The following is a 14,330-nucleotide window of genomic DNA, read 5'->3' as shown; positions in this document are numbered from 1 at the left end:
CTAACACTTGGATTCTCTGACCTCCTTTTGTCTTTTGGCCCTTTCCCTTCTTCCTTCCTCTGCCCGTTGCTGTTTCTCCTTCTCAGGTTTAGTTACACTGTCATAGGACGGGAGGGAGGCTGTAGACGGGGTGCTCTCTCTTTTCTCCCTGTGCGTGCCTCCGTTCTCCAGCTTATTGGAAGTGGTCTTTTTGCAAATGAAGCCCCGCCTTGCTAGATGTCCCCGGTAGGCGCGCTGCAGGACCACTGCCGACACCTCCTCCTGCTTGCGCCGCAGGGTGGTCGTGATTGGCTCGTAAGACACTTTGGAAGGATTGGACGCCACGAACCGCTCCTCCATCTGCTGCCGGAGGATGTCTAACTCCCCGCTATCTCCCAGCACCCGCTTGGTGAAGGCAAAAAGGATGTCCAAGCAGTGGATGCGGTCTCCGCTGACCATGGGCAGGTCCATGGCAATGAGCTCGATGGTGTTGGGCTTGGGCACTCGGAGAGGGTGCTCCAAGGCATCCGCAAAGTCTGCCAGCTTACAGTACTCGATGAACTGGGTGGCATCGGGGTCAAACTTCTCCCAGATCTCATAGAAGGTCTCAAAGTCATCCTCGCTCAGAGGGTCGGCACTTTCCTCCGTGGCTACACTGAAGTTCTCCAAGATGATGGCGATGTACATGTTCACAACGATTAGGAAGGAGATGATGATGTAGCTTACAAAGAAGAAGATGCCCACTGAGGGGTTCCCGCAGTCTCCCTTAAAGCCACTCCCTGGGTGTTCCTTATCCAGACTGCAGTCAGGGGGGCGGTTTAGGATGGGCAGCAGCAGGCCATCCCAACCAGCCGAGGTTGTGATCTGAAACAGGCAGATCATGCTGTTGCCAAAGGTCTCAAAGTTGAACATGTCATCAATGCCAGCCTCGTGCTTCACATAGGCGAAATTGGACATCCCAAAGATGGAGAAGATGAACATGACCAGGAAGAGCAGAAGGCCAATGTTGAACAGAGCAGGCAAGGACATCATTAAGGCAAAGAGCAGGGTACGAATCCCTTTGGCACCTTTGATCAGACGCAAGATGCGCCCAATACGGGCCAATCGGATGACTCGGAATAGGGTTGGGGAAACAAAGTATTTCTCAATTATATCAGCCAGGAACATTCCTAAGAAGAGGACAGAAGAAGAAATGTTACTGAGATTGGAGACCCCTTTCTCTTAGGTCACCTGGCACCGGAGCCCTTAAGTTCAAAGGGCTTCATAGAATTAACGCCTTACCATTCAATCTGAACTCTCCTGATGAAAAGAGAAAATCACATGTTTCAAACATATGGAAAAGCAGATAAAACAATAACATAGACATTTATGCACTTCACATCCAGATTTAACAGATGCAAGTATTCTACCAAATTTGCTTCCTCTCTTCAACCACAATCCTGGAGATGGTGTAGTATTATTCCAGTTTCTTCACAATTTCACCACTATGGATGAATCCATAGCTATCACAGATAGATAGATAGCATCCTAGCATCCTACTACGTTGAAAGAATTATACTGTATCTTTTTAGAACAAGTTTTTTAGATCTCTAACTTAATTTTGAGACTTTGCATTATGTTTGTGAGATTGATCTCTGGTGTTAAAATAATTCTGGATTATTCATTTTCATGGTTGAACAGTATTCCATTTCATGAACAGGTCCTCATTTATCTGTTTTCCCACTCAAGAATGATTAGTTTTTCTCAGTTTTGCGCATGTGTGACTTGCCGAGGTGTTACTGATTCCTTTCCGAAATGCTAGCAAATTTCCATATCCACACACAGTGAATGAGAGGGCCCGGTGCCACCCAGGAGTTCACGCCCCTGGGCTGTGGTGTCTTAGTTATTCCGCTATGCCGCTAATTTCCAAAGTATCTTCTTCCTGGCTCTGAAAAGACATTTTTGGTTTCTTATTGTGCCATGTCCCTACCCTGCCAAAGTAGCCGAGAAAACCAGAGGGATCTCTCAGGAGTGGCTTTTAACTCAGAGCTTCTAGATTTTGTGTTTAAATCCATAAATCAGAAACAGCATCAGCAGAGAAAAACGTCAAGGCGTAAGTAGGATATAAAAGTAGAGGGTGACCATGTAAATCCACAGGACTTTTTCTGTTTACATTTATCTGGGGGTCCACCTCAGCCAGACCACTTGCCTTGAACGCTGCAGAGCAACCATGGGAGTCCAGTGAAGGGCCACAGAAGGAAGACAACACGCAAAGGTTGGGACGTGGCAGCTGAGGGGAAGGCAAAGACATGCCCTCTTCCGTCAGTGCCTTCTCCTGCTGTCGAGGCCCTGATGAGACAACATGAGCTTCCACTGACAGGAGGGATTTACTTTGAATAAGGAAATATCTTTCAACCGAAGGATTCACAGATACTGGGACAGTGAACTGCAGGAGGCTGTGTAATCTCCTTATTTGAGATTTATTTTCCCTTTTCTTAAAGAGATTTATTTATTTTTTTGAGAGAGAGAGAGAGAGAGAGAGAGAGAATCTCAAGCAGACTCCCTGCTGAGCACAGACCCTCATGCAGGGCTTGACGCGGGGCTCGATCCCACGACCCCAGAGATCATGACCTGAGTGGAGATCAAGAGTTGGACGCTTGACCAACTGAGATACTCAGGCACCCCACTGAGCTCTTTAAGCTAGGATAAAATTTTTTTGTTTGTTTGTTTTGTTTCCCTCCTCTAAGACTCAAAGAGGTGTCTAACTGGAGACATATCAGAGTAACAGCAACCATTTTGGGCTTACACTCCCCCATCCATTCCTTCATAAAGCTGTCTTTGTGATCAGTCAAGCTCATTATGCGTGACTCTTTTTCAACATAAGACAAAAATCTTAACTTTCAGAAAGGGATGAGATGCAGTAAGTTCAGAGAGTAGGCTGGACAGCCTCTTGGAGCATCTTCTGGAGCTAGAATTCCATAGAGTATTTGAAGTTTCAAAAAAAAAAAACAAAAACAAAAACACAAATGTCTACCTTAGCCAGGACCCAAGATGAATTCTCAGCTCTCTTCTTCTTACATCTCAATTAAGTCATAACCAGTGACCATAAGAAGTAAGGTAATATCTGGAATACTGCATTCCATGTCTGGTGGGCAAGTAAGGCTTCAGAGAAGGTGCCAGAGTAAGGTTTTGTTTGATGAACATGTATTTGTTCCCAGAGAAAAGGGGAGAAAGATGGGTAGACAGCACTCCAGGGAGCAGGAACACCATTTAAAGGGTCCTCTAGGAGGTCCCAGAGCTAATTACCCTAACTCCTCTTAATTTAAAAAGATAATTTCTTGGGACGCCTGGATGGCTCAGTCGGTTAGGCGTCTGCCTTCAGCTCAGGTCATGATCCCAGGGTCTTGGGATCAAGTCTTGCATCGGGCTCCTTGCTCAGTGGGGAGCCTGCTTCTCCCTCTACCGGTTGCTCCCCCTGCTTGTGCTCTCTCTCTTTCTCTCTCTGACAAATAAATAAAATCTTAAAAAAATAAAAAGATAATTTCTATACTTTTGTTTCTGAACAAATGAATGATATTTAATAAAAATCCTAATCACCAAAAGTAAAATTATTCTTTCTCTGTATTTTTGAGTACCATCTGAGAATAGGGGGCATGGTGGGGCGCCTGGGTGGCTCAGTCGTTAAGCGTCTGCCTTCGGCTCAGGTCATGATCCCAGGGTCCTGGGATCGAGTCCCACATCGGGCTCCCGGCTCAGCAGGAAGCCTGCTTCTCCCTCTCCCACTCCCCCTGCTTGTGTTCCTGCTCTCGCTGTCTCTCTCTGTCCAATAAATAAATAAAATCTTTAAAAAAAAATAAAAATAAAAAAAAAGAGAGAGAATAGAGGGCATGGTTTGGTTTGTGGGTTTTCCAGCCCACTCAATGATAGGTGGGCAGAAAACATTCAAGAACAGTGGACAAGGCAACACTGTCCAAAGTGTGTTTTGTGGGAGGTTAGGAGTATGGATTTGAGTCCCAGGGCTGGGCTTGAACCCCTGCTCACTTGCTCACCAGCCTCATGTCTTGGTCACTGCTCTGTGCCTCAGTTCCTTGTGATACTCAGATGGTCGTTGTGAGGACTGTAGGAATTATAACTAGAGTAAAGCACTTAGAATGGTGACTGGCGCATAGTATGTTTCAGTAAAACATGAGATACCATTCTTATTACTTGAAAAAAGGGTGTTGTGATCAAAATAAAGGTAGCATGGTGAGTTCAACCATTCTTTACTGTAGGACTTTCAAGAACTTTCTATAGGCTAATGTGCTCTGTGACTCTCCACAGGGAAACTCCATGTACAGTGTTGCCCAAAGTAATTTTCTTGGGGGGAGATATATGCGATTAGTGCTCAATATATCAACACACTTATGGATGTGCTGCTCCCGCGGACAGAACTAGAAAACCAGAAACTAACCCTGACCAAGGGGAGGGCCAGCTGCCTTCGGTCACCTCCAGTCACCACCTTGCTCAGCCAGCCTGGCCACTGGCTCCGGGGCTGGTTCCCGCGGGCCTTGGGCACTCTCCCTCTGCCAGCCTACGTCAGTTAAACCTACCTGGAACCAAGCCAGTGTTTCATTATTTGAGATGCCTTTTAGGAAGGCAAGGAAACGTTCTGGGAGGCCAATTGATAGGCCAGCATTTCCTCTGCCTCCCATGCCTTTTGGTTGAAGCAAAATGTCACACAGTTGCCGTTAAGATCCAACCTGAGTTCTGCCTCTGCCACCTCCTAGGTGGGTGATCTTGGACATACAGAAGATTAAAAAAGAGCTGCTTCCCGGGCTGTCATAAGGATCCAGTTGAGATCATGCCAGTGAAGAACTATGCCTGGCACACAGTAAAACCTCAGCAAAACGAGCCCTGGCGGTCCCCACCAGAATGTTCTCAGACCATTTTCATTATCATCCAACGTAGCAACCTCCTACCACTCCTTTTTCCACATTATACTGCTACCGCAGCCATAATTGTTTTTACCTTCCCTGTTAACTTTAAACTCCTTGAAAAAAAAAGAGTCAAATCTCTATCATTTCCCCCTCTTCAACCAGGGAATTTATCATCCAAGACGACTATGAACACTCAGGAGAAATCACTGACCACGTGACCTACTGCACGGGCCCCCAAGATGACTTAGAGATGCACGCGGGCTTCCGCCATGAGAGTCCCGGGCCTGCACTTGACACCCGTGGAAGTGGCCGCTGTCCCAGAAGTCCCACGCTCAAGGCCAGTCAGGTGCCCTGCATCTCCCCCCCGCTCGCCCCACTTACCCACAATGGAGAGGATGACTACCACGAAGTCAAAGATGTTCCAGCCAATGGTGAAGTAGTAGTGCCTCAAGGCAAACATTTTGAGCACACACTCACAGGTGAAAAAGATGACGAAGACCAGGTTAATCCAGTAGAGAATGTTTTCCATCTGCTTGCTCTGCGTATCTGTCTCCACCATCATTGTCACCATGTTAAGGCAGATGAGCATCATGATAACGATATCAAAGGCTTGTTGAGTGACAAAATCAAAGATGATACCTTGGATTTTGTTCTGGGGGGTGGGTGGGAAGGGGAGGAAAGACACAAGAGCATTCATGAGAGCCTCTCTGAGCGGACCGTGGAAGTTGCCATCGCCTTTCTTTTCTGTAACCCTGGCCAGCCCCCTATGCTGCTGCTCTGGCAGAATGTCAGGAGCATGGGCAGACCCCGACTTCAGTGTCACCTCCCCAGGTTTTCTAACACGGCCACGCTTCTGTGTCTATGCCATCACATGCTTCTGGAGGTCTTCCTGGCTCGCCAGTTGCTCTGGTTCAGCCTCGTGTGCTGGCCATGTCCACCTTGCCCTCACCTCTTCTCTCTGCACTGTCTCCCCCGGAGAGCTCATCTATGCCTACTGCATACACAGTATTTATGTACTTAGGTTTCTCAAGTTCCTTCCTCTGAATTCCCGTGTTGCTTTCTCAACATCTCTCCTTGTTGACCCATAAACATCTCAAACCTAACAAGTCCCTCCCCTGCCTTTCACCCAACGCGCTCTCCTCCCATCTCAATAGTCCACCCAGTCTCCAAGCCAGAAACCTGAGGGTCACCCTTGTCGCCTTCCTCTCCCTTGTCCACCACATGCCCAGCCGGTCCCACTGATTCTTCTGAATTCACCCACTTTATCCCACTTCTGTTGGCCCTACTCTAGCCCAAGCACTGCCAGCTTCTATCTGGACTTCTGGAAGAGTCTCCTAACTAATGTCCCTGCTTCCTCTCTTCCCCACATCCGGTGTAGTCTCCACAGAGTAGCAAGTGTGATTATTTAAAAACATAAATGGGTCACATCCCACTTCTACTTAAAACCTTTCAACAGTTTCTCATTGGGCTTGCAACAAAATTCTTCTTGCTAGCCTGATTTAGAGATGCCTCGCATGGTCTAATCCAGCTCATCTCATGCTCCTTCCTCTAGCCCGCCACCACCGGCAACACTGATGCTTTCCTGCTTTTACAACCTCATTTGCTTTTCTAGGATCTTCTCCCCCAGAACTCTGGCTCCTTCTCATCTACCCAAGTAGACCCTCCCTAGTGAGGCTTCCTCTAACTACTCTATTGAAGTCGATCCCCTGCCCAAGCCTCCCTATTCTCTGTCAGGCTCTCTCTAGTTGTTTTTTCTCACAACGCTCCACATTATATAGTGGCGGTTTGCTTATTTTATTATCTCTATCCCCCCTGTATCATAAGTACCTCATAATTCAGACACAACAGTGGGTCTAGTAGGAGATCTATAACTATTTGCTGAATGAGTGCTGATCACTCTTTATTAATGTCTCCTGCCACATTAAGTTTCCATATTTTAGAGTAGAAGAAAATACATTCAGCTTCCTACATGCAAAGGACTGAACAGAACTTCAGAAATGTTAACCCTCTCCATTCTCCTTAGTCTCGTTTCCATCACAAAATGGAAGCTCTAAACTCAAGGAAATACCAAAAATGTTCTCTTTCTTAAGATCTCTCTGATTTTTTTTTTTTTAAAGAATCTAGGCGCTCAAGTTGGTGCTTATTTTGAGGATCACTTTCACTTGCTGGTTTTCCAACTGTTCTGCGGGGCCTGAGGGCTTCCTCTCAGAAGTTGGTGAGGCGGGTACGCCAGGCCCAGGGGGTAGCACTAAGTAGGGAAAAACCCATTCTTGGTTCAAAGTAGCTCTATTTTTTTATTTTTACAAATTAGACTGCCAGGTGAGTGTTTAAGATTTATGCTGTTTTTAAATAAAAAGTTACTTTAAATGAAAGTTAGAGAAGATGGAACTTTGAGCCTGGGGGTTATGTCCCACTCCTCTGGGTATATGGCTTTGGGAGCAGAGCATCTCCTCTGAAGCTAGAGGGCAAGCACCAACAGGAGGGCAAAGCAAAATCCCAGTGCCCAAATCTGTTTTACAAAAGGCTCCGCTCAAGACAGAAAATCAGGACATCAGACTTCTAGTTTTACCCTCTTCTGCTCCCACAGATATCTTGCAAAGACTTGCTTGCTGGGTAGAGAGCTGAGAAGACAGTGGCCACATCCTATCTTGCACTGGTAGGAAAGAGACCAGCTTTCATTTTTACTTTCCTTTGTTAATTTTTTAGTGGTCTCTTAAAACATCTTTCTACCAGTGCCAGAGCCAATGTGGTTCTAACAGGCTGCTTCTCTGCTGCTGCCCAAGGAAGTCTCAGAGGAAAGGTCAAGCTCAAATATAAAAGCCATCCCATACCTCAGTCCCTGTTCTGCTCTCTTCCCCAGAGCCTCTGAATGGGGCAGCTGGGAGAGGATCAGAGGGCACAGGCAGCCCATCACTTACTTTTCTTTCCTTGGCAATAACCCTACCAGTGTCTTTACCATATGGGGTCTCACTCTGCCCTCAGCCTGCACTCACCAGGGGGCGGGGAATGGGTTTCTGTGGTTTCTTTGAGCCCAGCTTTTTCATGGCATTGTAGTACTTCTTCTGTTCTTCGGTCATGAAGATGTCCTGACCTCCAAAGTAAAGGAAGAAAGAAGAGAGCGAGCAATTACAATAGGCTCTCACATGCTATGGTTTGGACGTAAGGTTCAACCCTAAGAACTGAGGGGGGACTGACCCCCTTATCTTTCCAGAAGTCAGTTAAGCTAATAGTTGCCCCATAATGAGGTCAACCTGGGACAACTATTCTAATTCAAAGAAATACCAGCCTTTGTCTTCAGCTTGGAATTCCTGAGGTCTGCCAGTGGCTAGGCACAAAGGAAATGGGCTACCCCACTGTGGGCCCTCAGGGAAGGGTACACTTGAGAGCATCAGTTGCATCTCACTGGTTCACACATGTTTTTGGACCTGCTTTCCTGATAAAATTCTAAAGAATAATATTTTTAAACGAAAGGATTTTCAAGTCCTGGTTATTGGTCCATTTATTTCCAACAATATTAAAAATTCAGAAATCCTGGTGCAAGAAAACAACACAGGGAGTTCCTTGACACAGACTTGACTTCTAAAATGGATGACAAGAGTGAGTGCTTCAGTCTGTTTGGGAAAAATTGTTAACTGTCTGGAACAAGTGAGGAAGTGAACTTTCCAAGGATGGGCTTTCAAATCCCAGTTTGCTAGTGGTGCCCAGGGAATCCCATCAGTAATGACAAGTCTAGACACTTTCTACTTCTTGCTACAGTTATTCAGTTGCTGCTTTCCTTCTCACCCCTGTCACCAGACCCTCTCTGACTCTGCCTCCCTCTGGCAAGATGCCAAACCCAGCAAAGACCTCAAGAATTGCTAGTACATTTGGTACTAGTAAATTGCTAGTTTGGCCTAGGAAATGTGGTAAACCACATACTGTGCAATCCAGCCCCTCACAGAAAGAGCTGGGTGGCGCTAATGTATAATGGGGCCAGGGCCACAGTGAGGTGATAATACGGATTTTAGAGAGAGAGAGGCATTTTCTTTCTAGAGATAGGGACAGAAGTGCCTCTCATCTGAGCTGAGCTCTGGCCGCTGGCAGTGAGGGGACGAGACCTATCTTTTTCTTTTGTTGATTGAAGTTATCAATGATGACGCCAATGAACAGGTTCAGGGTGAAGAAGGAGCCGAAGATGATGAAGATGACAAAGTAGATGTACATGTAGATGTTGTCCTCATACTTAGGCTGCTCGTCAGGCTGTCAAAGGATAAGAGAGAAAAGAAGAGAATCAGCTCCTAGCGTGGGAGGAGGCGGGCCATTCTGACATGCCATCGCCACCAGCCATAACTGACCACTGGAGCTGCTGCGCAAGCTGGGGTGAGGGCGCTCTACGTTCTCTCTGCCCTGCCCTGCCCTGCCACTTGACTTAGGTGGAGAATATGCAAATGCCGAGGCCAGGGGGAGGGGAGGGCTGTAGGCTAGGAGCCACACTTCTGTCAGCAGTACTGAAGAGGAGATGGCTCCACTGGGTAAAACTCAACGGCCTAATCATCCGGAGCCAGTGTAAGAGAGCGATGACTGACTGAGAGGAGGAAAGTGATCTATAATCAATCAAACAAGCAATACATGTCCTAACCCCCTCTTTCTTGATAAGTGCCGCCATGCTGCTTGCTTTCTAGCCATCTAAGAAGGTTGTGGTTTCGCCAGGTGTATCCTTACCTTTCGGGAATCTACAGCTGCATACATGATGTCCATCCAGCCTTTGAAGGTTGCCTGGCAAACAGAGTCAGTCATTAGACTGTGCCTGTTACGGGGTGGGCGGGGGTCTAGACAGGGGTCACAGAGGCCAGGCTCAGGTTCAACGTGAACACAAGACAGAGTTTGGGCATGGCCTCATATGGACACAGAATTTTCTGTTAGTTAATACAGGTCCCGAGGGAGCTTTGACTAAGTCCCTGAAAATAACTCCAAAGTTTGGCAGAGAAACATGTTGACAGTGGTAACTGGATCAATTCTCTCACAAAAGGTCTTTAAAATGGGTCTGAGAAGGTTTCCTAAAGCTAGGGCAAACTCATATTTACAAATGAGTGGCAGGAATCTATTGAGGTACTGAGAACTTAGCCTACCACTGACAAGTCATTTTTTTACAGTGGTGTTAAATAAGCAATGGGGGTCTGAAAATTTCTAAGTTGCAGTTAAAAAAAAACAAAAACAAAAACAACGCAAGGCCAGAACTTTCCCCCTACTACTTTCTGCATTTAGCCTATGTCAGTGGCAATCCTGGCTTCATCCCAGGCAGTCCTTCCTAACTGCACTCTCTTTCCATCTACTATACCTCGTCTGATTTTGGAAACAAATACGGGTTAGCAATTCAGTGTTCTCTGTTTTCTTTTTGTCCCATTTGTTTTATTTGTTCAACCAGACTCAAAGTTTTTTTCAGGGCACGGGTGGTTCTTCATTCATCAGACGGCCCTAGTAGTGCCAAGCACAGCACCTTGCACAAGGTGGGGACTCTGAATACAATGCCTAATTGGCTGACTGATGTGCTTTGGTCTCCTGGAGCTGCTCCAATTCGGATTCAATTTGTGGGTCCAATTTCCCCAACTGGGATAAAAGAACAAAAGACTCTGGAGTAGGATAAAGCTCATTCTATTAACTTTGGCTCCTAATACTAGCTGACAGTAAGTGCTTACTATCTGTAAGGTCAAGTTGAAAGTTTCACCTGCATTATAGCATTCAATCCTCCCAACGACTCTACGATGTAGGCACAGTTCTAACATAGTAACAAAAATACCTAATAGCAAAATACTATTAATTAAGCACTGCTCTGTGCCAGGCATTGTTCTAAGAAATTTTAATAAATCATCATGAATCCTCTTAACAACAGTGCAAGGTATTATTACCGACTTTTAACAGATGAAGAAACAGACTTGGGGAAGTTGAATAATTTGTCCAAGTTTACATATGCAATAAACATCAGAGTGTGGCTCAAACCTACAACTGTCTGACTCCAAATCTTAAGAGGTTTCATTGCATCATCCTGTCTCATCCAACAGTCCAAAAAATTGGTGAGAGTGGAAGAGAAAACTAAGACATGAGGGTACACTACATAATTAAAATAAATCCTTTCTTACTGCGATATATTAATTTGAGACCTTTCTCTGGGGTTGGGCTGACATGAGTGGCAGCATCCTAGCACTGTCATATTCTTTTCTTTAGTTCACTTAGTGTAGCTGTTATATAGGATTATTCTGCTGAATCAAAATTCCCATTTTTTTTGGTGGGGGTGGTGTCTATGCACTTACCTTCTTTTTTTTGCCCCCCACCCCTTCTCCTTAAATACATACTTTGTCCTGGAGAGAGAAGGTGGTCTCTCTGCAACTTTCTTATGCTGCAGGAATCTATTTGTTACTGAGCAGAACTCTGCTCCTGAGCACAGTGAGAGATCCCCTTTGAGTGAGGTCTTGGAGAATTCAGAAGTTCTCAGGAAAGGTGTCTCCCTGGAACTGGTTTGGGAAAGGACATTGTTCTCTGACCTACTAGGAGTAATTCTGATTCTGGATGCAGGAATGAGAAGGAACCAAATGCGATTTTTGCCAGCTGTCTGGGCGTCACAGGACTGGCAAAAACAGCAATGCTTACCACTTGAAGAAGAGCCAGGTAGCCTGCCCCAACGTTGTCAAAGTTGATCTTCACATTCTTCCACCTGATTTCTGTGTTGTTCCCCTCCATGAGCTTTTCACACTCAGTTTTATTGTTGACATCTTCAATATCAAATCGGATTTCAGAAGTCTCATTAAAGCAGTAGTGATACTTTCCCGCAAACAGGTTAACTCCCATGATGCTGAAAATCAGCCAGAAGATGAGACACACCAGCAGCACATTCATGATGGAGGGGATGGCGCCCACCAAGGCATTCACCACCACCTGCATTGGAAGGGGGAGGTTGCTGAGTGTTGGGAGGAAGTATGGGCAAGCATACTCTTTTGATTTCCAGGAGGGGAATGATACTGTGTGGCTTGTTCTGACTATATAAAAATGTTGTGTCCCCTTTGGAATTAGGGTGGCTGGACAGATCCACAAGTAGGACCAAAATTTTCTAAATCTCTAAAATATATTTTGAGGAATACTAGTAAATTCCATATTTATTTCATCTAACACGAATTTCCCTGCCCCAGTTGACCTAGGTCTTCTCTCCCAGGCTCCAACCTGGGACTGAAAAAATTATTTCTTAGTCTAGTCTCCCTCCTTGCCAACTCATAAAATATGTCCCCATGGGGGAAATCTGATTTCAAGCTCACCAGTTGCCTTTCAACAGACATTCCCCCTCTGCAAAACAAGGTAGGATTGTTCAAAATCACAGAGAACTACCCTTTGGGGTTAGCAGGGAATCAGTCAATGGTACACAAAGTCTCTTTTATGCAAGGCCAGTTATCTTATTTCAGGCAATAGCTGAGCATGCATATTTTGCAGGCTCAAGAGAAAAAAAAAAAAGCTATATTCCCTCTACCAAACGGAATAAAATAAAATCTGAACAGATGTATTTTTCACTCAAGGTTCATTATTCTTCTTAAGCCTTTTTTTTTTTTTCCTGACTTTGTAGGCTTCTGAATCTAAGAGTCGCCCCTGTTTGGCTAATGCTGATTAATGTCTCTCTGCTCAATCCAGGGCTGGACTCGACTCTTCACAATGTATTAGAAATAGGAATGACTTACGTTTTCTGGAGAGTTCTGAGTTAGATCAATGTTCTTGAAACCCCCAAACTGGCATATTGTTAAAAATCACTGACTGCAGTAAGGCTCAGGAATGAAAAAAATGCAAAGGGAAAAAAACCCTTCAGGAATCAAAGTTTCTGGGTTGTTTTTAACTTTGATTTTGATTCACACTATAGGTGAGAGTAGCTAGACAACACTTCCACTGTGGCAGCAATTTTCACTAGAGGAGTTCAAAGGGCTTATAAAAATAGCATTTCAGGGCAGGGGGTGGGGCAGAAAATAAAGCTGGTGTTCATTCTGCCCTGATTCTCACTTGCTGTTGTCTTAAGCGGGACTGCTAAGGCCCAGAGAGGTGACCCTAAGGTGGGAAGAATGTGTCTTCCTTTTTCTAAATATCCTAGGAAAATTAAAATGGAGTTAAAATAAAAATAATGGCTATAAACACAGCTTTCTAATGTTTTGTCAGAAGGAGGTGAGAAGTATCACCGTGTTCTGGCCTCAATTTTTCAGTGCAGGGAAGAGGCAGGACATACACACTGCGTAGGCACAGCATCAAAAGGGCCCACAGGGCTGTGCTGTGGAAGGAACACCAGGGGGCAGCTCTGGGCTCTGTTTGAGCCCAACTTGACTTGGGGTTGGATTTTCCTTATCTTCCGTTCTCGCCTTAGACAGCAGTGTCGCTGGTTGGAACGCGGGGCTGGGAAGAGCTGTTCTGTCCTATATAGAAAAGGCAATGATATTCTGCTAAGGAGTCACTCTTCTTTAGATTAAAATATTAGTTTGGTGTTTCTCCAATTCACATATGAAGGCCTTTAGATTGAGAGGTAGTTATTTCTTAATTCTTAGACCAAGAAATCTCCTCTAGATTTAATAACTCTGTCATTAGTGTAAAATGATTATCCTTTAACTGTTTATTACTTTGAGGGAGGAAAGCCAGAATATCTGAAATCTAGAAAATCCTCCATGTTATTTTGGAGAATGATTGATTGATTAATTGATGTTACCAAATTTGTCAGGTGATCAGATTTGAATTTTACCTCCTCATTCTACAGTTGCTCACCCCTTGGTGGAGCACTAGAAAGCAATGAAATATGCAAAAGAACAGGCAAAAAGAGGATGATCCACAAATGGAGTAATCACTTCTCGGACAGTAAGAGAGTCGATTATCAAAATTCAAAAGCTCAAGTCTATGTGACAGCATTTTGCAGCAGAGCTTAGGTGAGAGATCATGACCTTCTATTAGACCATCACAAGTGTGCAATAGGGAAGTAGACCCCAAAAGATTTCAAACCTAGAAATGCTTCTTTTTATCTCAGTTCAGAATCTACCTCCTCTAGGAACGCTTCTGACTATCTCAACCCGGTCTAACCTGTCCTGCACAGTGTTACACGTTACAGTTAAATATGGGGTAAGATTTATAGCAGGGAAGAATAATTAGCTCATTAACTAAGTGACCTCTTCCCACTTTTATACCATAGATCTGATCAAAAGAATCAAGACACGAAAGTATTTACTGAACCTTGTTCTCTTATATGTAGGACATAAAATCCTATAAAATCCAACGTACTTATATGATATAAATATACTTTTGATTAAGTATAACCAAAGAAAAACTTCTTCACTTAGCTTTATGAATAAAAGAGTAAACAGTTGGTGAAATTTACTAATAATTTTTCCTGGCTGTAGACATGAGCTAATAATGAAAGTTGTTTAACTGTGCTCCATATATAATTGTCGTCGTGCTGATATTCTCAGTGAC

General features: G+C 44.7%; 1 protein-coding gene across 5 annotated transcripts in view; it reads right to left on the bottom strand.

Moving 5' to 3' along the window:
- The window catches only part of SCN8A (sodium voltage-gated channel alpha subunit 8), a 112,935-nt gene continuing 98,605 nt past the window's right edge, over positions 1–14,330 (bottom strand). For all 5 annotated transcript variants that reach the window (XM_028125546.2, XM_028125547.2, XM_028125544.2 and 2 more), the window contains 6 exons: positions 11,499–11,783; positions 9,576–9,629; positions 8,976–9,113; positions 7,868–7,972; positions 5,256–5,526; positions 1–1,148 (listed from right to left, as the gene is read on the bottom strand). In XM_028125546.2, the coding sequence (XP_027981347.1) occupies positions 1–1,148; positions 5,256–5,526; positions 7,868–7,972; positions 8,976–9,113; positions 9,576–9,629; positions 11,499–11,783 (2,001 nt within the window). The remainder of the gene's footprint in view (positions 1,149–5,255; positions 5,527–7,867; positions 7,973–8,975; positions 9,114–9,575; positions 9,630–11,498; positions 11,784–14,330) is intronic.

Source organism: Eumetopias jubatus, unplaced genomic scaffold (assembly GCF_037043125.1).
Source record: "Eumetopias jubatus isolate StellerSeaLion01/CBP00866 unplaced genomic scaffold, mEumJub1_p1.0 scaffold_8, whole genome shotgun sequence".
NCBI lineage: Eukaryota > Metazoa > Chordata > Mammalia > Carnivora > Otariidae > Eumetopias > Eumetopias jubatus.
This window is presented reverse-complemented; position numbering and strand designations above follow the sequence as displayed.